The sequence below is a fragment of the Microcebus murinus genome, chromosome 6, assembly GCF_040939455.1.
Source record: "Microcebus murinus isolate Inina chromosome 6, M.murinus_Inina_mat1.0, whole genome shotgun sequence".
In the NCBI taxonomy this organism is placed as follows: domain Eukaryota; kingdom Metazoa; phylum Chordata; class Mammalia; order Primates; family Cheirogaleidae; genus Microcebus; species Microcebus murinus.
The window spans coordinates 2995472-3017456 of record NC_134109.1 but is presented as its reverse complement, the minus strand read 5'-3'; the positions used below and the strand labels follow the sequence as shown (position 1 = coordinate 3017456).

The 21985-nt window shown below is 47.8% G+C and overlaps 1 protein-coding gene across 17 annotated transcripts in view; it reads left to right on the top strand.

The window, feature by feature from the left end:
- Positions 1–721: 721 nt before the first annotated feature.
- Positions 722–21985, top strand: part of KLC1 (kinesin light chain 1) — a 56697-nt gene continuing 35433 nt past the window's right edge. For 11 of the 17 annotated variants that reach the window (XM_076003677.1, XM_076003669.1, XM_076003666.1 and 8 more), the window contains exons 1-3: positions 722–997; positions 17724–17985; positions 21095–21325. In XM_076003677.1, coding sequence (XP_075859792.1) covers positions 17725–17985; positions 21095–21325 — 492 coding nt within the window. In that variant the 5' untranslated portion in view covers positions 722–997; position 17724. The remainder of the gene's footprint in view (positions 998–17723; positions 17986–21094; positions 21326–21985) is intronic. The other 6 variants (XM_076003675.1, XM_076003674.1, XM_076003680.1 and 3 more) reach the window with 1 other exon arrangement.

Genomic DNA, 21985 nt, shown 5'->3' with positions numbered 1-21985 from the left:
GCCTTGCCCACTGAATCAGCTGCTGAGTCAGGCCTGCAGGGCTGGCACGCAGCAGGAGACCCGGGAGCCTCTCTGACCTGGAAGCACTGCCCTTCAGGCTGGGCTGGAGGTCAAGGCCCTGTGGGCAGTGGGAGGGGCTGGTGTCGCCGTGGGGTGCCACAGGAGGGTGGGCGTCTCCTCCCTTGACCCTTCCCGATTATCCGCCTGAGGCGCAGCTTGTGTCCCGGGGGAGCGCCTGCTAAGCCCCCTTGAGTCAGGTTCTGGAGGACAGGGAACAGTGGGGCGGGCGGCGCGGGGCGGGTGCCAGGGTCCTGACCAGGGGCTGCAGACTTCCCTGGAGAAGAGAAAGGCCGCCTAGCCTCAGGCTGAGCCTCCGCGGCCAGCGTCCTTCCTTTCTGGGGGGCTTACGAGAGGCCTTGCGGGTTCTGGGAAGATTCAAAGGAGCACGCAAAGCAGAAGAGCCCGGGGTGGGACAGGGCGGGCCACCCCACGGACGGCCACCCCAGGCCGGCACCGCGCCCGCCAGCCACGAGGCCCACGGAGCCCCGCGCCCACCGCTCGCCTCCCCGAGACCGCCCACTAGATACCCGAACGCCGCCCTGCCCTCCCGGGCCCACCTCGCCCCGCGTTTGCTCGGAGCCGCCCCGCCTCAGTTTCCCCGGCTCCTCGAGGGCGCCGATGACGTCATGCGGCGCGCGGCATTGTGGGGCGCGGCGGGGCGGGGCGCCGCGGCAGCGACGCGGAGACGCCATTTTCGGCGGCGGGAGCGGCACGGGCGGCGGAGCTGCGGCCGCGGGGAGGAGCTGAGGGGACAGCGCGCGGGCGGCCGAGCATGCTGCGGGGCGGCCGCGCCGGCGCCACTCGCTCGTGACCGCAGCGCCGCGCCTGAGGCGACCGAGGCTGCGGGCCCGGCGCGCAGTCTCCGCTCCGCGCACGCGCACGGCGGCGCCTCCGGTGCTGACAGCGCGAGACGGCGCGGCCCCGCAGGAGCAGGACGGTGAGTCCCCGGCCGGGCCGGCCCCGGCCCCTTCCTGCACGACGGCCCGGTCCTGCTCGGGGCCCGGTGTCGGTCCGCCTCTCGTCCAGGCCCCCAGCCCGGTTCCCGCCCCAGTCCGTGGCTCCGGCCCCATCCGCGTCCCCTGCAGGTCAGGTCTGTCCCCGGCCCCTCCCCGTCGCGGGGTCCCCGCCCTGGGCCGCGGCTCCCTCCCGTCTGCGTCCCCCTCTAGGGTCAGGTCCCTGTCCCGGCCCGAGGCTTCCTCTCCATCCATGTCCCCACCCTCGGTTGACGTCCCTGTCCCCGGCCCGAGGCTTCCTCTCCATCCCTGTCCCCACCCTCGGTTGACGTCCTTGTCCCCTTCCCCGACGCTGGGTCCCCCGCCCGGAGCCGCGCTCCCGTCTCGTCCGTGTCCCCTTTAGGTTCAGGTCCTGTCCCCAGTCGGAGGCTCCTTCCCCATCTGTGCCCCTCACCCGGCTCCGCCCGGCCCCGTGTCCTCGGCTCGGCCCTGCCGCGGGCGGGGGCGGCCGTTCCGGGAACAGCTGCGGACCCGGGCAGCCGCGCGGCGGGGATGCGGCCGCCCCCGGGAACGCGGCGGGCGGGAGGCCGGTGGCGGGGCGCGCCGGCTTTGTCCGCTTCCTCCCTCTTCCTTCCGGCCGCCGCCCTCTCCCGCGGCGCCGCCCTGAGCGGACGCGCCTGTCATCCTCGAGGCCCTCCTGAGGGGCCGGCTGCACCTCGCCCCCTCGGCGGTCCCTTTCTGTCGGTACCAGATGCGAGGTGTTTCGGGCAACCCTGTTCACCTAAGCTGGCGTCGTTCCAACTAAACTTGCAGCGGCCCCTGTCCTGCAGTGCTTTTTCAGTGTAAAAATACGGTGCACCCTTTTCCTTAAAAAATTAAAATAAAGCGTTAAAAAAGTAAAATTAATGCGTGGTTGAGTGGATGGTTTTATAACTTGGGTTTGCAGGTCATTTCCAGGTACATTTGTGTTAGAATTTTTGCTGTCTGTTACCGTTTTATTGTTTAGTTGCATTTAAGAATTTACATGTTAAGCACTTGATAAGGAGTATTTGCAACCAAGATGTTTTAAAAAAGTATGAGAACAAAAAATTTGAGATATGCCATTTAAATTGCTATCTAAAAGGGCAGTTGGATCTTTGAATTTTTGCATTAGTTAAATTCCAAGGCTTTTTTTGTACAGCATGACTAAGCCATTGATCAGAATCAGCTTGGAATACATTGTAATAGTTCAGTGAAAAACCCATTAGGAAATTGGAACAACCTCCTTAAGTCCCCTAATCGTATCATAGTTACAGATTTGCTTCTTCCAGAGACTGGCAACAAACTTGTGTTATGGTGGGAAATTTGACTCATTGTTCTGTTTCCTAAATGTAAGAATACAGTGATGCTAAATATTAAACATTTCAGATTGTGTGGACTTAAGTGTGGGAGGGAAGGCACTCTGAAGAGCTGGTTTCTCCAAGTCATCAAAGAATGCAGCATCATGTTGCAGTTGAGCCTGGCAGCCCTGTGGTGGTACTGAGTGGTGTGGAGGATCCCGGTGGTAACCTCATTGCAGCCTCAGCTTATTGCCCTCACTTGGCAGGGTCTTACAAAAGGACGGCAGACAATGCATTGGAAAAGCAGAAACACATGCATGGGAATCAGGACAGTGTTGATCTCCCCCAGGGAGGAAGGGAATGCCACTGGGAAGAGGTACACGGCATCTTTTTTTCATGATAAACTTCAGTTTAAATTGATACATTAAAAAAAATTTGTACTTTTTTTTGGAGACAGAGTCTCCCTATGTCACCCAGGCTAGAGTGCAGTGACGCCAGCCTAGCTCACAGCAACCTCAACTCCTTGGCTAAGCAGTCCTCCTGTCTCAGCCTCCACAAGTAGCTGGGACTACAGGCGTGCACCACTATGTCCAGCTAATTTTTTTAATGTTTTTAGTTGTCTGGCTAATTTCTTTCTATGTTTTTTAGTAGAGATGGGGTCTCCCTCTTGCTGAGGCTGGTCTCCTGACCTCAAGTGATCCTCCCACCTTGGCCTTTCAGAGTGCTAGGATTACATGTGTGAGCCACTACGCCCAACTTTAAAACTTTGTACGTTCTTAAGCATGTTTCACAATGTTGAAAAAAAAAAGTCAGTGCAACTTTCTGTGTAGGGCTATATAAACTATCTTTAAAATATTTATGTAAAAACAGAAAAGTCAGAACTTGAATGAAATGTAGAATTCGTATAATTTGGAAATATTGTTAGTAGATGAGTGGAATACAAGAAACCAGTATTTTATGTAACAAAGAAGTGATCAGTAATATCCTAAACAAGAGTACTTGGGAAGCTTTAAGTGTCAAATTTCAGGACATAGAGTAAAAATGACTAAAATTAGGATTATGAAATTACGGTCTTAAACGTCTGCTGAGAACCAGCTGGCAGGTACTGTGCCAGGGAGTCGGTATGTTGATGAAAGACAGCGGCTGTCCCGTAGGTGCTCACAGCCTGGCATGGGCAGGTGCCACAGGTCAGATTAAAGACCATGGTGAGTGCTCGGAGGAAGTGATTCCTCACAGGAGACTGGAAGAAAAGTAAAATTGGCCAAGAATGGGGGATTGGTGGTCCTGTTGGGAGGAAACAGCCCTGGGGCTGTGCTGTGGTAGAGGGGCCTGTTGCAAAGGAAGGAGTGGGGTGAGAGTGGAAAGGTGAGGTGGGGAAGGGCCTGGACTGACTTGCCCGTGAGGCTGCTTCCATCTCCATGTTTGAGGGAGGGTTGGGGGATTCTGAGGAGCCAGGGGACATTTTTTAGGAGGAGCATAGGCAGTGGTGTGGCAGGTGCTGGCAACTGGGATGAGCTTAGTTAGGGAGCCCTTAACCCCAAGTGGGGACTGTCAGCCTCTGGACTGGCAGTGACAGCAGGAACAGCAGAGCTGCCCGATTAGCTGGGGTGGGGTTGTGGATGGGGGTGGGGTTTAAGAGCTAACTAGGTTGGGGCAAGGGAGCAGGGCAGGCAGGAAGGGTAGGGCTCTGGTGTCTGCAGTCTAAGTGATCCTGTGAAAACATAAGCCAGCTCCTCACACTTCACTGCTAAGGTTTTTGGCAGTGTCCTCTAAGCACCCTGCCCTGTCTCTTTCCCTCGTCTTCCTGCTGTGGCCCTACTGGAGCATGCCCAGGTGCATCTGGGGTTTTAACTGAGCTGCTAATGATCTAGTGATTGCATGTCATCTCCACGTGCTCCTTAGCCCCTGCCCTGCTGATTTTTCTCCTTAGCGCCCCTCACGACTTAAAGTACTATATTATTTCGCTTAATCATTTTATTTTGTTTATTCTCTGTCTCCACTTCCATTCATAATCTCTCCAAGGGCAGGAATTTTTGTTTCTTGCATTTGGTGTCAGTGCTTGGCACATAATGGGCACTTAATAAATATTTGTTGAAGGGCTGGGTGTGGTGGCTAACGCCTGTAATCCTAGCACTCTGGAAGGCCCAGGTGGGAAGATCGCTCAAGGTCAGGAGTTCAGTACCAGCCTGAGCAAGAGCGAGACCCTGTCTCTATTATAAATAGAAAGAAATTAATTGGCCAACTAAAAATATATAGAAAAAATTAGCCAGGTATGGTGGCGCATGCCTGTAGTCCCAGCTACTTGAGAGGCTGAGGCAGGAGGGTCGCTTGAGCCCAGGAGTTTGAGGTTGCTGTGAGCTAGGCTGACGCTACTGCACTCTAGCCAGGGCAACAGAGTGAGATTCGGTCTCAAAAATAAATAAATAAATAAATAAATAAATAAATAAATAAATAAATAAATAAATAAATGTTTGTTGAAGAAATGCATCTAGAATGACCTCTTCATCTCTAACTTGGGTGACTCACTGGCTGGTGACACTCACCAAGGTAGGGGAAATGGGTGGACAGGGCAAGTGAGTTTGCTTTTGGATGTGTTAAGCCTGAAGTGCTTGCCGGGCAGCCAGGTGGACTAACGGGCAGGTGGAGGTGCAGGGCTGGAGCTCCAGAGAGAGGCTGAGGCTGGACATGAAGATCTGTGAGTCTGCATCATGTTGGGAGCCAGTGGGGTTGTGATGTCCACCTGGTGGAAACTGCAGAGCGGCCCTGAGAGGACAGCGCCCCAGGAAGCCGAGAGGAGAGGAAGAGGTCAGTAAGAGGCCAAGGAAGAATTGGACTGAAGTCTCCATTGAATCTGGCTTCTAGGAGGTTACTAATGACCTTTCATATTTCTCCCAAGAATATTACCTCCGAAGGCAAGGGCTAACTCAGAGCTGACCTGCATTCTTCCTCCCACGGCATCCTTGTCTTTCTGCCTTGTAGTCACCTCGTTAATATACCCATGGATTAAAATGAATTATTTTATTTTAGTTTTAACTAATTATTTGAGGCAGATGAAAGCAATTTGGATCTATGGTTTTTAAATATGCTTGTTGTGCTGTCTGAATTTAAGAAATAAAGCAGATCAGTGAATATCGATGGAGCAGACATTTTAAGCTCTGTGCATATGTGGAGCAGATATTTTTCTTGGGTCTGAAATATCCCAGTTATCTTAATTTAAACCGTGGAATGTTCCCTGACTTCAGTTGCATAATGTAGAAATTTATGTTCAGGCCTTTCTGAAGTTCACTGTACTACCAGTGCTGAAACTGGTAGGAGTGAAGTTAGCACTGTTCCAGGTAAAATAAAAACGTAAAGCTGGGCGTGGTGGCCTGCGCCTGTAGTCCCAGCTACTGGGGAGGCTGAGGCTGGAGGATCTTTCAAGGCCTGGGGTGGAGCCCAGCCTGGGCAACATAGTGAGACGCTATCTCTAAAATAATAGATATTGTAACCACCTCCATTTACTATTGAGGAATTTGGGGGTTAGAGAGGACAAGTTATTCAAACCAAAGTTATACAGCTGTGAAATCAGGGTTCCAACTCATTCTTTTTGTTTTCACAATTCAAGCTTTGAACCATCCTGCAAAACTTACTGCCATGCAAAACTTAAAGCTACAGCTTCATGTGGACTGTGATAATGCTAAGTTTAGTGCTATGATTACCTTAACTTAGGAAGACCTTGCCCTACCTCCATTTTTAAAAGAGATTTACCATTTTAACCATTTGTAAGTGTACAATTTTTTAGTGTTGAGGATATTTATATTAATACATAGTGCCCCGTCTCTAGCACTCCTTCATCTCGCAGCACCGAGACTCGGCACCCACTGAACGCTGCCGCCGCCTCCTCCCGACCCAGCCCTTGCAACCACCTGTCTACTCTGTTTCTATGATTTTGATTGTTTTAGATACTTCAGATGAGTAGAACCATACAATACCTGTCCTTTTGTGACTGGCTTATGTCACTTAGCATAATGTCCTCAAGATTCATATTGACTTCTGTTCTTTTAATTAAAAATCATTAAGTTTGGAAGCTTTTTAAGTATAATATTTATTTTGGTTTTCTATTTATCATATAACAAATTGCTGCAAACTTAGCAGCTCCAACCAGTCCCTGTTTATTGTCTGGCAGTGTCCGCGGTGAGGGACCCTGGCAGGCTCAGCTGGGCGCTCTGCTCAGGTCTCGGGTGGCCGCAGTCCTGTGGCCATGGCCGGCTCTCCTGTGGAGCTTGGAGTGCTCTTTCAAGCTCCTGGGTGTGACAGAATTGGGTTCTTTCGGTGCCAGGACTGGGTCCTCCTTTCCTTGCTGGCAGGCTGTCAGCAGGAGCTGCTCTGAGCTTCTAGAGTTGCCCACACTACTTGCTGGAATCCTCAAAGCCGGCAGTGGAGAATTGCCTCTCCCTGAGTGCCTAGATTTAAGGGCTCATGTGATTAGGTCAGGCCCGCCTGGATAATCTCCCGATTTGAAGGTCAATTTGGCCAAAATCCCTTTACAGTGGTTGCTGCCTTAGTGCTACATACAAATACTGGGAGAAGGTGTATGCACACCAGGAATCTTGGGGAGAGGCACCTTAATCTGTCTGTGACATTTCACAATTTCATTGTGTTGTCAAAAGAAGACCATTTGTAACCATCTTTCAGTTAGCATCACAGTAATACTTTCTGCATATATGCAGCATTAAATGCTAGGAAGCTTTTTTTTTTTTTTTCGAGACAGAGTCTCACTCTGTTGCCCCAGCTACAGTGCCATGCCATCAGCCTAGCTCACAGCAACCTCAAACTCCTGGGCTTGAATGATCCTTCTGCCTCAGCATCCTGAGTAGCTGGGACTATAGGCATGTGCCACCATGCCCGGCTATTATTATTATTATTTTTTTTTTGAGACAGAGTCTCGCTTTCTTGCCTGGGCTAGAGTGAGTGCCGTGGCGTCAGCCTAGCTCACAGCAACCTCAAACTCCTGGGCTCAAGCGATCCTCCTGCCTCAGCCTCCCGAGTAGCTGGAACTACAGGCACGAGCCACCATGCCTGGCTGATATATATATATGTTGGCCAATTAATTTCTTTCTATTTTTATGGTAGAGATGGGGTCTCGCTCAGGCTGGTTTTGAACTCCTGACCTTGAGCAATCCGCCCGCCTCGCCCGCCTCAGCCTCCCAGAGTGCTAGGATTACAGGCGTGAGCCACCACGCCCGGCCTATTTTTTTAAATGTATATTTTTAGTTGGCCAATTTGTTTCTATTTATAGTAGAGATGGGGTCTTGCTCTTGCTCAGGCTGGTTTCCAACTCCTGACCTTGAGTGATCGGCCTGCATTGGCCTCCCAGAGTGCTAGGATTACAGGCATGAGCCACCTCGTCCTGCCGGAAATTTTTTTTAATTGAGATATAATTTACGTACAGTAAAATGCTAAGGCTTTAAGTGTACCGACTGTTCAGTCACTTTTGACAAATTCACCTCACGGTACAGCCCAGAAAGTTCCTTCATGCCGCTTGCCAATCATCAGCCATCCCCCCTTCAAGCAACACTGACCAGGTTTCTATCTCCACAGTTTTAGTCTTCCTGTTCTAGAATTTCATACAAATGACATTATAGACTATGCATTTTTTTTTCATCCAGCATCTTTCAGCATGATATTTTTGAAATTCAGCTGTGTTGCCGTGTGTCTGGGTGGTGTGTGTCTCTTCTGTCCCTGGGCACTGTCCTGTTGTTTGAACGTGCCACATAGCCGGTGCCCTGTTCACGCACAGCGGGGGCTCTGCTCATTGCACAAGCTGTGTGAGCACGCATTTTCACTTCTTTTGGGTAAATTTCTGGGAGTAGAATTGCTCATAGGGTAGATGTATGACTAACTTCCAAAGTGGTTTTACCGTTGTTCACGCCCCGCAGCAGCGAGTGAGTGTTCTGGTTACTCACACCCATCCGTCATCTAGTGTGCCTGTCTGTCATCTGAGCCAGTCTAGTGGATGTGCGGTGGCATCTTGTTCTCACATGCGTGTCCCTGGTGACTTCTGATAAGGCGCACTCACATGCTTGTGGGCCTTTTGTATGCATGTTTTTGTGAAGTGTCTGTCCCATTTAAAAAATTGCGTTTGTCTTTTTATTATTGGGTGTAGGAGTTGTTTACATATTTTGGATGCAAGTCCTTTGCAAGATATATGTGTGGCAAATATTTTTTCCCAATGTGTGGGTTAACTTTATTTTAATAAAGTGTCTTCCAACAAATCAGTCCTTTTAAATTTTGATGAAGTCCAGTTTATCAATTTGTTTCTTTTATGGTTACTGCTTTCTGTTGTCTTATTTATGTTTTTTTTTTGAGACAGAGTCTCACTTTGTTGCCCAGGCTAGAGTGAGTGCCGTGGTGTCAGCCTGGCTCACAGCAACCTCAATCTCCTGGGCTCAGCGATCCTACTGCCTCAGCCTCCCGAGTAGCTGGGACTACAGGCATGCGCCACCATGCCCGGCTAATTTTTTTTTGTATATATATTTTTAGTTGGTCAATTAGTTTCTTTCTATTTTTGGTAGAGACGGGGTCTCGCTCAGGCTGGTTTCGAACTCCTGACCTTGAGCGATCCACCCGCCTCGGCCTCCCAAAGTGCTAGGATTACAGGCGTGAGCCACCGCGCCCTGCTTATTTATGTTTTTAAGTTATTAAAAAATGTATACTCTTTTGGGAAACCCATGATGCAGAGAGGTGTAAATGATCAGTGAGAGTCCCCTTTCCTCTCTCCTAAGAGAACCGATTTCTTTTTTTTTTTTTTTGAGACAGAGACTCACTTTGTAGCCCAGGCTAGAGTGAGTGCCGTGGTGTCAGCCTACCTCACAGCAACCTCAAACTCCTGGGCTCAAGCAATCCTCCTGCCTCAGGCTCCTGAGTAGCTGGGATTATAGGCATGCGCCACCATGCCCAGCTATTTTTTTTCTAAATATATTAGTTGGCCAATTTATTTCTATTTGTAGTAGAGACAGGGTCTCGTTCTTGCTCAGGCTGGTTTCGAACTCCTGACCTTGAGCAATCCGCCTGCCTCGGCCTCCCAGAGTGCTAGGATTACAGGCGTGAGCCACCGCGCCCGCCGAGAACCGATTTCTATAAAATGTTTTCTTTCATTGCCTCTCTTTGTTTAGGAAAGAACATTATACCATTGGTTAGCACTTACATGTGTAAACCTAATCTTATGGTATTATGTTAATCTGCTGACACTTTTTACATTCAGCTAAAAAGTGCTTTTTCCACCAGAGAATTAATACCGTCTGTACTTGTTTCTTTCACCTCATGCTCCCATAACACTCTGTTATGTATTCTCTAGGTCACATAGTCAAAAGAAGCTGTTTTTTCTTTCCTCCTTGCTCAACTAAGGACTTACAGTAGAGACATTTACATCATTAGGATTTTCTCATTTCTTGTTTTGGGGAAAAGAATGTTTGATATTTTCATATAGTACCCTTCTCTATAGTGTCTTGTGCTTGAAGTTTGCATCTGAAGAGACGGGGCTGTGGTCTTGTGGCAAATGAAGTGACCCAGTGCACTGTCTAGCCCCGGCCGGGAGCCCACCCGCCCGGCTGAGGGGTGAGCACCGACAGCGGGCTGGGGACGCGGCCTGCTGGCCACATCTCTTCCTCAGGTGCAGCTATGGTTATCGATAGGCCTCTTTGGATTCCTAAAAGAGCTATGTCAGCTCCTCCAGGGATGTGTGCGGATCTCAAAACTGCTAATGTGGTTAGGTTATTGTAGAGTTAGAGGATCTAAGTACATAGAGGTGGCCAATCTCAAAACAGAACCCCACTGGACTCTTGACCAGGCTGTGGGGAAAAACACCCAAAGGGGCTCTATCCTTTCCCCTGTTCTGAAAGCCCATCTATGATAAAATCACCCAAAGGCAGATAAATGCTTTTGTTTTATCCAGTAGCTTATAGTTTTTAGGATGGAAACATTCAGAATAGTTACTGTTATTATTAGGTCTTTTATTTTCATGCATTTAAAATTGTAGATTTTTGTGTTTTTTAGGCCAGCATAGATTCATTCATTCAGTTCATTCTTGTAATTTAGTTTAGTAGAGGAGATAAAAGGATTAGGTTAAATTAGGATTAGATTAGAGGAAGAGATTAGGTGAGAGGAGATACTGTGCTACAAGTAGAAAACGATGACTCACTGAACTTTCCATCTGCAGGAGCTCTTTCTGGGAAGCTCTAGATTTGGCTCTCCCAGCTGCACCTGACAGTTCAAGGGTCAGTAGGTACATCCTCAGATGGAGCACATCCTTTCTTGAGTAGAATATAGTGATCCTTAATTGGGAAAGGGTAGGCAATGTATAGTTAGATAAAATATATATATATGTGTGTGTGTGTGTGTGTGTGTATAAAACGTGTATATATATAAAAATGTGTGTGTGTATGTATATACACACACACATTTTTTTTTGAGACAGAGTCTTGCTTTGTTGCTACCTCAGCCTCCCAAAGTGCTGAGATTATAGGTGTGAGCTACTGTCCTTGGCCACAAAACCTATTTTATAATAGTGTTGAATATCCAGTAATTTGTTGAATACTGTACTGAAAGAGAAGACTAGAATAGTTGTATTCTACTGAATGCATATTGCTTTTGCGCCATTCTAAAGTTGAAAAATTGTTAAGTTGAACCATTGTAAGTTGGTGACCATCTACATATATGTACTATGTTTTTTCCTATACATACATTCCTATGATAAAGCTTAATTTATAAACTAGCTACAGTAGAAGATTTACAACAGTAACCACTGTTAAAATAGAATAATTATAGCAATATACTGTAACAAAAGTTATGTGAATGTGGCCTTTCTCTCAAAATAATCTTATTGTATTGTCCTAACCAATTTTTGTACCTCAGTTGACTGCAGATAACTGAAGCCCTGGAAGGTGAAACTGTGGATAAGGGGGACGATTATAATACGGTTTTAGAGTTAGAAAATCAAATCACTCACTGTTGTAATACAAACTGTAGAGGAGTGTGACATTTGTATGTTTCTCTAAAGATGTCATGGTTTGAAAAAGATTGAGCCCTCTAGGACTGCAGTCCCCAACCCCTGGGCCTCAGACCCATACCCGTCTGTGGCCTCTTAGGGACCTGGCCCCAGCACTCCTGTCCCCCCCCCCATGAAACTTAGGAGGTGGGGCGCGTAGCAGGAGGTGAGTGGTGGGAGAGATGTCATGTGCACAGTGCTCCCCTCACTGGCATCACTGCCTAAGCTCCACCTGGTCACACCCCACACTGTCTTCCTCAAAACCAGTTCTGGATGCCAAAAAGGTTGGGGGACCTTGCTCAAATATAGACCTTAACTTTTTTGGTTTTATTTTATTTTATTTTTTGAGACAGGGTCTTGCTCTGTTGCCCAGGCTGGAGTGCAGTGGCATCAGCCTAGCTCACAGCAACCTCCAACTCCTGGGCTCAAGGGATCCTTCTGCCTCAGCCTCCCAAGTAGCTGGGACTACAGGTGCACACCACCACACTTGGCTAATTGTTCTATTTTTTTGTAGAAATAGGATCTTGCTCTTGTTCAGGCTGGTCTCGAACTCCTGACCTTGAACGATCCTCCCGCCTTGGCCTCCCAGAATGCTGGGATTACAGGAGTGAGCCACTGCACCCAGCCATGTTTCACCTATTTCCAGGCACCTTTGACTCATCAGTATATAATTTTTGTTCTGAAATTTCAGAACCAAAAAAAGTGCATTTTTACTATTAATATTACCATTGCTTACTTTGCTTTTTAGTCATAATAGGAAACATATGTAAATTTCTAAATACATTAAGGACAGCTTAAGAATTTTTGTTGACGTCATTTATTAAAAGGGAAGTAAGCAGGTGCCTGTAGACCTAGCTACTCAGGAGACTGAGGTAGGAGGATCGATTGAGCCCAGGAGTTTGACAACAATCTGGGCAATAGAAAGAAATTAATTGGCCAACTAATATATATAGAAAAAATTAGCTGGGCATGGTGGTGGATGTCTGTAGTCCCAGCTACTCGGGAGGCTGAGGCAGGAGGATTGCTTGAGCCCAGGAGTTTGAGGTTGCTGTGAGTTAGGCTGATGCCACGGCACTCACTCTAGCCTGGGCAACAAAGTGAGACTCTGTCTCAAAAAAAATAAAAAAAAGAATAAGCCTGCGGCTCTAGGCTATTTAGTTAGGTATTGTTTTTTCTCATTGGTGAGCTGTGACAATCAGGAAGCCTGCATGTAAGCACGTATGTGAGAGTGAGCACAGCCGTGTGTGTGGGAGCACAGCCGTGTGTGTGGGAGCACAGCCGTGTGTGGGAGCACAGCCGTGTGTGTCTGTGTGTGTGTTAACATGAGCACAGCGTAGTGTGTGAGCGTGGGAGGGTGTGCACGTGGCGTGGTTCCTGAGGTGGAGGGAGGCTTGATCAGGGCATGGAGGGCTTGGATTCTGTTCCTGTTCTGGGCGATGTGAGCTTGAGTCGCCTCAGCTCTCCCAGTTTCCTCAGCTGTGGATGGGAACTATGAGAGCTGACTACACTACCTACAGACTTTGTTGTCTCAGGAAAACATCACACATATGAAAATCTCCAGAAATGAAAATGCTGCAGATGCGAATGAATTCTTAATATATATTGCATGTCTACTTTTTTGGTTTTGTTTATATCAAGTTGTACAAATGCTTTTTAATATTATTTGTATGTAGATTTAAAAATTAAACTTTTTCTTTTAGAATAATTATAAGTTTATAGCAAAGTTGGAAAGATAGTGCAGAGAATTCCCACATTCCTCGTACCCATTTCCCTGATGTCAATGTCCTACATCACTGTAGCATGTTTGTGACAACCATGGGACCAACACTGGTGCATTATTATTCTCACATCTCCACTTTATTTGGATGTCACTAGTTTTTCCCTCATGTCCTTTTTCTATCCCAGGATCCCATCCAACATTCCGCATCACATTTGTCATGCCTCCTGGTCTGTGACAGTTTCTTGGACGTTCCTTGTTTTTGATGACTGCCTTAGTTTGTTAGGGCTGCTGTAACAGCACCACAGCCTGGGTGGCTTATAACAACAGAAATTCATTTCTCACAGCTCGAGAAGTTGGAAGTCTGTGATCAGGGTGCCAGTGAGGTCAGGTGCCAGGGAGGCCCCCTTCTGAGTGACAGACGGCTGACTTCCGGTTGTGTCCGTGTATGATAAACAGAGGAGGAGAGAGCGCTTTGGGTTCCCTTTTCCCCTCATGACCTAATTACCCCCAGAGACCCCACCTCCTGATAACCATGACATTGTGGGTTAGGGCTTCGACATGGGAATTTGGGAGGGTTTGGGGTGGGGGAAGGCACAGATTCAGTGCATTGAAATGACTTGGACAGTTTTGAGAAGTGCGGTTCAGTGATTTTGTCTTTTGTTTAGGTTTGATGTTTTTCCCATGGTTAGGGTTACGGGTTTTTAGGAGGAAGATCACTGGGCCCAATTTGGATTCTTTTTTGTTTTGTTTTGTTTTATTTTTTATTTATTTATTTATTTTTTTTGAGACAGAGTCTTTGTTGCACAGGCTAGAGTGAGTGCCGTGGCGTCAGCCTAGCTCACAGCAACCTCAAACTCCTGGGCTCAAGCAATCCTTCTGCCTCAGCCTCCCGAGTAGCTGGGACTACAGGCATGCGCCACCACGCCCGGCTAATTTTATATATATATATTAGTTGGCCAATTAATTTCTTTCTATTTATAGTAGAGACGGGGTCTCGCTCTTGCTCAGGCTGGTTTCGAACTCCTGACCTCGAGCAATCCGCCCGCCTCGGCCTCCCAGAGTGCTAGGATTACAGGCTTGAGCCACCGCGCCCGGCCTGTTTTATTTTTTAATTAGTGATAGGTTCTCACTCTGTCGCCCAGGCTGGAGCGCAGTGGCTCTTCACAGGTACAATCATAGCACATGGAGCTCCCGGGCTCAGCAATGCTCCTGCCTCAGCCTCTCAGCTAGCTGGAACAGCACCTTTCCCAGCTCCCGAGTTTGGATTCTAATCCATCCTACTACAGAACAAACCTGATTCTAGGGCTAGGGCAGGGAAAATACAGGATGAGCCTGGAGTTTCTTATAGTGCCAGAAAGTAAGGATGTGTCCAAAAAACAGTGACAGGAACGTGAAACATGGACATAGGAGCCAACTGAGAGCACACCCCTTGGACCAAACTGGGACAGTCTGAGCAACAAGCGAAATGATACTATTAATGTATTTTTTTTTTCTTTTTTTTTTTTTTTTTTTCGAGACAGAGTCTCACTTTGTTGTCCAGGCTAGAGTGAGTGCCGTGGCGTCACCCTAGCTCACAGCAACCTCAAACTCCTGGGCTCGAGTGATCCTTCTGCCCCAGCCTCCCGAGTAGCTGGGACTACAGGCATGCGCCACTATGCCCGGCTAATTTTTTTATATATCAGTTGGCCAATCAATTTCTTTCTATTTATAGTAGAGACGGGGTCTCGCTCTTGCTCAGGCTGGTTTTGAACTCCTGACCTTGAGCAATCCACCCGCCTTGGCCTCCCAAGAGCTAGGATTACAGGCGTGAGCCACCGCGCCCGGCCTATTAATGTATTTTTAATAATTAGTATTATTTAGATGTAATCAAAAGTATAAAATAGCTACAGGTTCGTATTGATATAAACGATCAAACAAATAAATGACGGAAGAGGCAGAGATGGACAGATCTCCCTTACAAAGGAATTCCGATCACTGCATGCACGCCCCTCTGCTGGCGTCCGGTGTCACTCTCTCCCCTTGAGTGTGGGCTGCACAGAGTGACTTGCTTCCTAAGGGTGTGGAAGGGGATGCGTTCGTGCAGGGGAGACCTTACAGCGGAGAAACCCGCAAACACTACCTGAGCCCAGTGACCCCGGCTTCCCTCTCCAGCTGTGAGCCGCACTGGCAGCCCGCTCCCTCCGTGTGACGTGGCGAGAATGGCGCAGGTGTGTTTTCACAGTCATGTGGTGTGATTTGGGTTGTGCCGCTCACTCTCCCTTTCCGTCTCCCGGAAGGATCTGTTCATACTTGTAAATGAAATTATTTTTCCATAATCACCCTATTTCTAAATAAAACGCTTAGCTACCTGGTAAGTTTTTGGTTTTTTTTTTTTGGAGACAGAGTCTCACTCTGTTGCCTGGGCTAGCGTGCCGTGGCGTCAACCTAGCTCACAGCAACCTCAAACTCCTGGGCTCAAGCAATCCTGCCGCCTCAGCCTCCCGAGTAGCTGGGACTACAGGCATGCGCCACCATGCCCGGATAATTTTTTCTATATATTTTTAGTTGGCCAATTAATTTCTTTCTGTTTTTAGTAGAGCCGGGCTCTCACTCTTGCTCAGGCTGGTCTCGAACTCCTGAGCTCAAACGATCGACCCGCCTTTGCCTCCCAGAGTGCTAGGATTATAGGCATAAGCCACCATGCCCAGCCAGTTTCGGTTCTTGACTTCCCGCTTCACATGCTTGGGATCTTTCTTTACTCTTCCTCACCTGTGCATCCTCTGCATCTCCACAACCTCCCAGTGTAATTGTATTTTAATTGTGGTTACATCTGTCTTTACTGTTTGTCTTTATGACTCTGTGTTATAGCTGAGTCATATAATAGACTGATTACTTTTCCTAGTCAACCTTTTGTTTTCTTTGGCGATAATATCATAGAGTTGGCACAAATGCACAGCACGGATTTGCTACAGTGGAGCTGGAGAGCCATGTGTTAAATAAATACATAATAATTAGAATAATAACGTGCTGTCAGAGGAATTGCTTTTGTTCCTTTGTTTTCTGGGCTGTTAGTGGATGGATTTCTGCTTTTTTTGAGACAGAGTCTCACTCTGTTGCCCAGGCTAGAGTGAGTGCCGTGGCGTCAGCCTAGCTCACAGCAACCTCAAACTCCTGGGCTCAAGCAATCCTTCTGCCTCAGCCTCCTGAGTAGCTGGGACTACAGGCATGCGCCACCATGCCCGGCTAATTTTTTTAATGTATATTAGTTGGCCAATTAATTTCTTTCTATTTATAGTAGAGACAGGGTCTCGCCCTTGCTCAGGCTGGTTTTGAACTCCTGACCTCGAGCAATCCACCCACCTTGGCCTCCCAGAGTGCTAGGATTACACTCCTGACCTCGAGCAATCCACCCACCTTGGCCTCCCAGAGTGCTAGGATTACAGGCGTGAGCCACTGCGCCTGGCCAGTGGATGGATTTCTGAATAGTTCTACAGACAACTTCTAAATTTGAGAAGAAATTTAGTTTTTGTATTTATGCAAAAAAATCATTCTTCCAGTGTGAAATTGGTGATAGAGAGACTAAAGTGACCCTGTTCTCAAGTGCTTATAGCTCTCACTCCTGAGTCCTGGAACATGTGGCTGTATCTGCTGCTCTGGCCTTTCCCCCGTCCATCCGTGCACCGGGTGGACTGTCTGGGCCAGGAGCTGCCCTGGGTGCCGTGGATTCAGTGGAGTCCCACAAGATAAAGTCCCCGCCCTTCTAATTGAGTTGATATTCAAGGGCGTGTGTGACACTTTATGAAACCTGAGAGTTCAGATTGTGGCAGTGCTGTGCAGGACTCACTCTGATGGGTAACTCAGCCTCTGTCCCCAGCTGAAGCCTGCCTTGATTGTCACTGCTCGTGACTTTCTGTTTTTTAAACTTACCGATGGGATTTGAGACGTGCATAAAGTCAGAGAGGTTAGCAAAGGGAGCAGTGCACAGAGTCAGCAGTTACCTGGCATGACAGCCGGTCCTATTTTGTGTGTCTCTTTCCCCTCCTCTTCCTTCTCACTGTGGTGTTCCAAAGTCAGTCCAAGACGTGGCATCCTGTCCTCCCGGGCTTCTCATGGCCCTACTCTTCTGAGAGCCCACCCAGTGGCCATCCTGCTCTGTCCCTGGCACCTGTGTCTTCTGGGTTTGCTCTCCCTGCCACTCTTAGTGTTCCGGGTTCTTTGGCGGGTTTTTCTTCTTCTAGTTGTGTGATCACTTCTCAAGGCTTTGTCTGGTTAAGTGTGTTTTCAAGAATTTAGAGTTCCTCTTGCATTTAGTTAAGACAAAAAAAGCTGGCAAACAATCAGAGAAAATTTTGTTTACTGAGGCTCTGTGTTTTGGAAATGCCATTTGGATGTTTTGCTGCTTTTAATCATTGGCATTAATTTCAGTTGCTGTCATTCTATCCATAAAAGAGAATTCAGACATAAAACAGAAAAGTAGTTAAATGGGAAAACAGAAATAGTACTACAGAATATGGTATTTCAAGATCATAAATTATAAATGCACGTATTAATTATTTACCTGTACAATGCTCACTTTAAAGTTTTCACAAATGTTTAGCTTATTAAAGATATAACAGAAAGGAAACTTGTCATGAGATGTCTAATTTCTTTTTCCTTTTCCATTCTAGAATGTATGACAACATGTCCACAATGGTGTACATAAAGGAAGACAAGTTGGAGAAGCTTACACAGGATGAAATTATTTCCAAGACAAAGCAAGTAATTCAGGGCCTAGAAGCTCTGAAGAATGAACACAATTCCATTTTACAGAGTTTACTGGAGACACTGAAGTGTTTGAAGAAAGATGATGAAAGTAACCTGGTGGAGGAGAAATCAAACATGATCCGAAAGTCCCTGGAAATGTTGGAGCTTGGCCTGAGTGAGGCACAGGTATGAGTGAAATGACCCAGATGTGAACATGAACTTAATGGTTTGGAAAAATGGAGACTTCATGTGACATATGTAGTTTCATTAAAGTAGAGGGAAGATGCTTATAGAATAATAAAGATCCACTCATATGTGGGTTGTATATGTTATATAAATGACTATTAGGCCAGGCGCGGTGGCTCACGCCTGTAGTCCTAGCACTCTGGGAGGTCAAGGTGGGCGGATTGCTCGAGGTCAGGAATTCGAAACCAGCCTGAGCAAGAGCGAGAATCCGTCTCTACTATAAATAGAAATAAATTAATTGGCCAACTAATATATATAGAAAAAATTAGCCGGGCATGGTGGCGCATGCCTGTAGTCCCAGCCACTCGGGAGGACGAGGTAGTAGGATTGCTTGAGCCCAGGAGTTTGAGGTTGCTGTGAGCTAGGCTGACACCATGGCACTCACTCTAGCCTGGGCAACAAAGTGAAACTCTGTCTCAAAAAAAAAAAAAAGACTATTAATTTGAGTATATCTTGACTCTTAAAAAGCAGAGCCAAAATAGAAGTACCCCTGTGTTTCATTTAGGTTGGGATTTGATTGGCCACCTAAACAAAAAACAAGAAAACAAAAACAGTGGCTTAAGTAGCACAGAGGTACGTAAGACAGGTACCAAGGTGTGCTGTCCTGGATGGCTCTGTGGCCGCCTGGTTGTTGGGGATACTCGGGCTCCTGTCATCCACTGCACCACACCCTGGCAGCCTGTCTTGGGGACTAAGAGGGAGCTCCAGCTGCAGCCACATGACCCTGTTAGAGGACGGGGAAGGATACAGGAAGGGCGTGCCCCCTCCCTTTAAGGCTACTTCCCTGAAGTTGTGCACAGCACTGCTCACATTTCACTGTCCAGAATTCCCTCCGTGGCTGCACCTGGGCGTGAGGTAGCTGGGGAATGTTGTCTTCCCATTTCCGGTTCCAGGTTCTGAAGCCCAAGGAGGACGGGAGCACGTACCCTAGGGCCAGGTTGCTTCAGGTCTTAGACTAAACCTGTGTTTCTGTTGTGCCTGATACAGAGATGAAAACACTGAAAACATCTAGGTTTTTTCCCTCCCTGGTAACTTCTGGCTCTGCCAATATATCTTAGATAAAATTAAGTATGCTAAAACTTGCCTTCTGTCTGAGCTTTCCCTGGTCTAGTGACTGAGTGGAGCAGAAGAGGGGCCGCTGGGTACCAGTTTCTGCTTTCATATAGGAAGTGGCCATCCATATCCTGAGTTTAGAGTTCTTTACCATGTTGCAGACTCTAGTTAAAGAACCGCAGCTTTGTTTGGATATTGTGAACCTATTATTTCTTAAGTTCTGAAGTTCTGTTATTTAAAGATGGTATGAATTTGAACTTTCGACTTGCTTTTTTTTTGAGATGGGGTGTTGCTCTGTTGCCCAGGCTGGAGTTCCGTGGCGTCATCAGAGCCCACTTCAACCTCAAACTCCTGGGCCGAAGTGATCCTCCCACCTCAGCCTCCTGAGTAGCAGGGACTACAGGCTCACATCGTAACACCTAGCTAATTTTTACATTTTTTTTTTTTTTTTTTTTTTTTTTGAGACAGAGTCTCACTTTGTTGCGCAGGCTAGAGTGAGTGCCATGGCGTCAGCCTAGCTCACAGCAACCTCAATCTCCTGGCTCAAGCAATCCTTCTGCCTCAGCCTCCCAAGTAGCTGGGACTACAGGCATGCACCACCATGCCCGGCTAATTTTATATATATATATATATATTAGTTAGCCAATTAATTTCTTTCTATTTATAGTAGAGACGGGGTCTCGCTCTTGCTCAGGCTGGTTTCGAACTCCTGACCTCGAGTAATCCGCCCGCCTCGGCCTCCCAGAGAGCTAGGATTACAGGCGTGAGCCACCATGCCCGGCCTAATTTTTACATTTTTTGTAGAGATGGAGTCTCACTATGTTGTCCAGGCTGTTCTTTTTTTTCTTTTTCTTTTTTTTTTTTTGAGACAGAGTCTCACTTTGTTGCCCAGCCTAGAGTGAGTGCCGTGGCGTCAGCCTAGCTCACAGCAGCCTCAAACTCTGGGGCTCAAGCGATCCTCCTGCCTCAGCCTCCCCAGTAGCTGGGACTATAGGCATGCGCCACCATGCCCAGCTAATTTTTTCTATATATATTAGTTGGCCAATTAATTTCTTTCTATTTATAGTAGAGACGGGATCTCGGTCTTACTCAGGCTGGTTTCGAACTCCTGACCTCGAGCAATCCGCCCGCCTCAGCCTCCCAGAGGCTGTTCTTGAACTCCTGGCCTCAAGCAGTTTGCCCACTTGGGTTTCCCAAAGTGCTAGAATGGCAGGCCTGAGCTAGCACACCCTGCCTAAATTTGCTTTTTTAAATTTGGCAGATATTTGGTTTAAAAAAAGAAGGAAGAAAAGGCCCTACCTTTTGGAGTTTGAAGTTTTAAACCTAGGAGGATGATAACATGATTATTAAATTAGGAATGAAAGGGAAGGGCAGATACGTGACCTGAAATGAGAAAAGACTGAAGCCTCCCAGCTCCCTCCTGGCCTCGGCACTCATGCTCCTAGGCACTTACGGACGCAGGCAGGTCCAGGAAACTGACGGCTCACCACAGGCTGAGTCCCAGAGCATTTTGTAACGAAACATGCTGGTAGCTGCAGAGATTTCTTCCCTTACCTTGGAGCATGGGGAAGATTTGTCTGCCTACCCCTCCTCGAGTCCAGCGGTAGCCCCTTGCTGACCTGCAGCTCATGCACACATGCACGCGGCTCACGCAGCCTCCCACGTGGAACGGGGCTGTGAGACATTAGGCGGGGCCATCTCCGTAGAAAGTAAAATCAGAAGAGCAGCTATGAGCTCATTGCTAGTCCCTCTGAGATGCTCTCAAATCAAAAAAGAGAGGTATGTTATCTGTAGATGTGAAGCATATGATATTCTTTACCACACCCCGGTATGTAGTCTGTGGCTAAAGGGAAAAGAGAAATAAATGGCAGATTAACTCATGGGCACTTTGGAGAACGTGCCTGTGAGTGTGAGCTAGAGCTGCGGCCACAGAGCGCGCAGAGGGGAGGGACTGTTGCTGGACAGCACACTACCGTTCTGTACGCTCTCTGCTCAGGTTATGATGGCTTTGTCAAATCACCTGAATGCCGTGGAGTCCGAGAAGCAGAAGTTGCGTGCGCAGGTGCGCCGCCTGTGCCAGGAGAACCAGTGGCTGCGGGATGAACTGGCCAACACACAGCAGAAACTACAGAAGAGCGAGCAGTCTGTGGCTCAGCTGGAGGAAGAAAAGAAGCATTTGGAATTTATGAATCAGCTCAAAAAATACGATGACGACATTTCCCCATCTGTGAGTGGCTCTGTAGCGAGTGTGGTGCTGACATTTGCCACGCTGCGGCCAGCAGAGCACGGCAGCAGAGCTGCCAGGGTTTTCCTGTCTTCTCTGGTGATTGCATTTGGCAGGGCCAAGGCTGGTGGGTCTCTGGGCAAGTGCGTAGTCTTTTTATACGTGTTTTTAGAATAACGGTCAGAAAATGTAAAAATGCTTTGTGAACATAAGGCACAATGAATGCCAACATTCAGCGAGGTCTGGCCTAGCTTGAGAACTTCCCTACCCCTCTGCAGTTTGTTTCTGTACTTTCCGCTGCCGGGTCAGCAGTGGCTGAACCCACCCGTCTGTGACCCAGACTCTGGTTCTGCAGCTTACAGAGCCTCTCTTTGAAACTCTTCCTCCCAGGCCCCAGTACACTACTACCTGGCTCTCTGGCTACCTCTCTCATGCCTCCTGTCGGCCTCCCTTGCCCACCTATCTTTCTGTTTCTGCAGTGGTAGGGTTCCCCAAGGATGCATCTTGGTTTTTTTTTTTTTTTTTTTTTTTTTGAGATAGAGTCTCGCTCAGTCCCCTTGGCTACACTGCAGTGATGTCATCATAGCTCACTACAACCTCAAACTCCTGGGCTCAAGCAATCCTCCTGCCTCAGGTTCCCAAGTAGCAGGGACTATAGGAGCA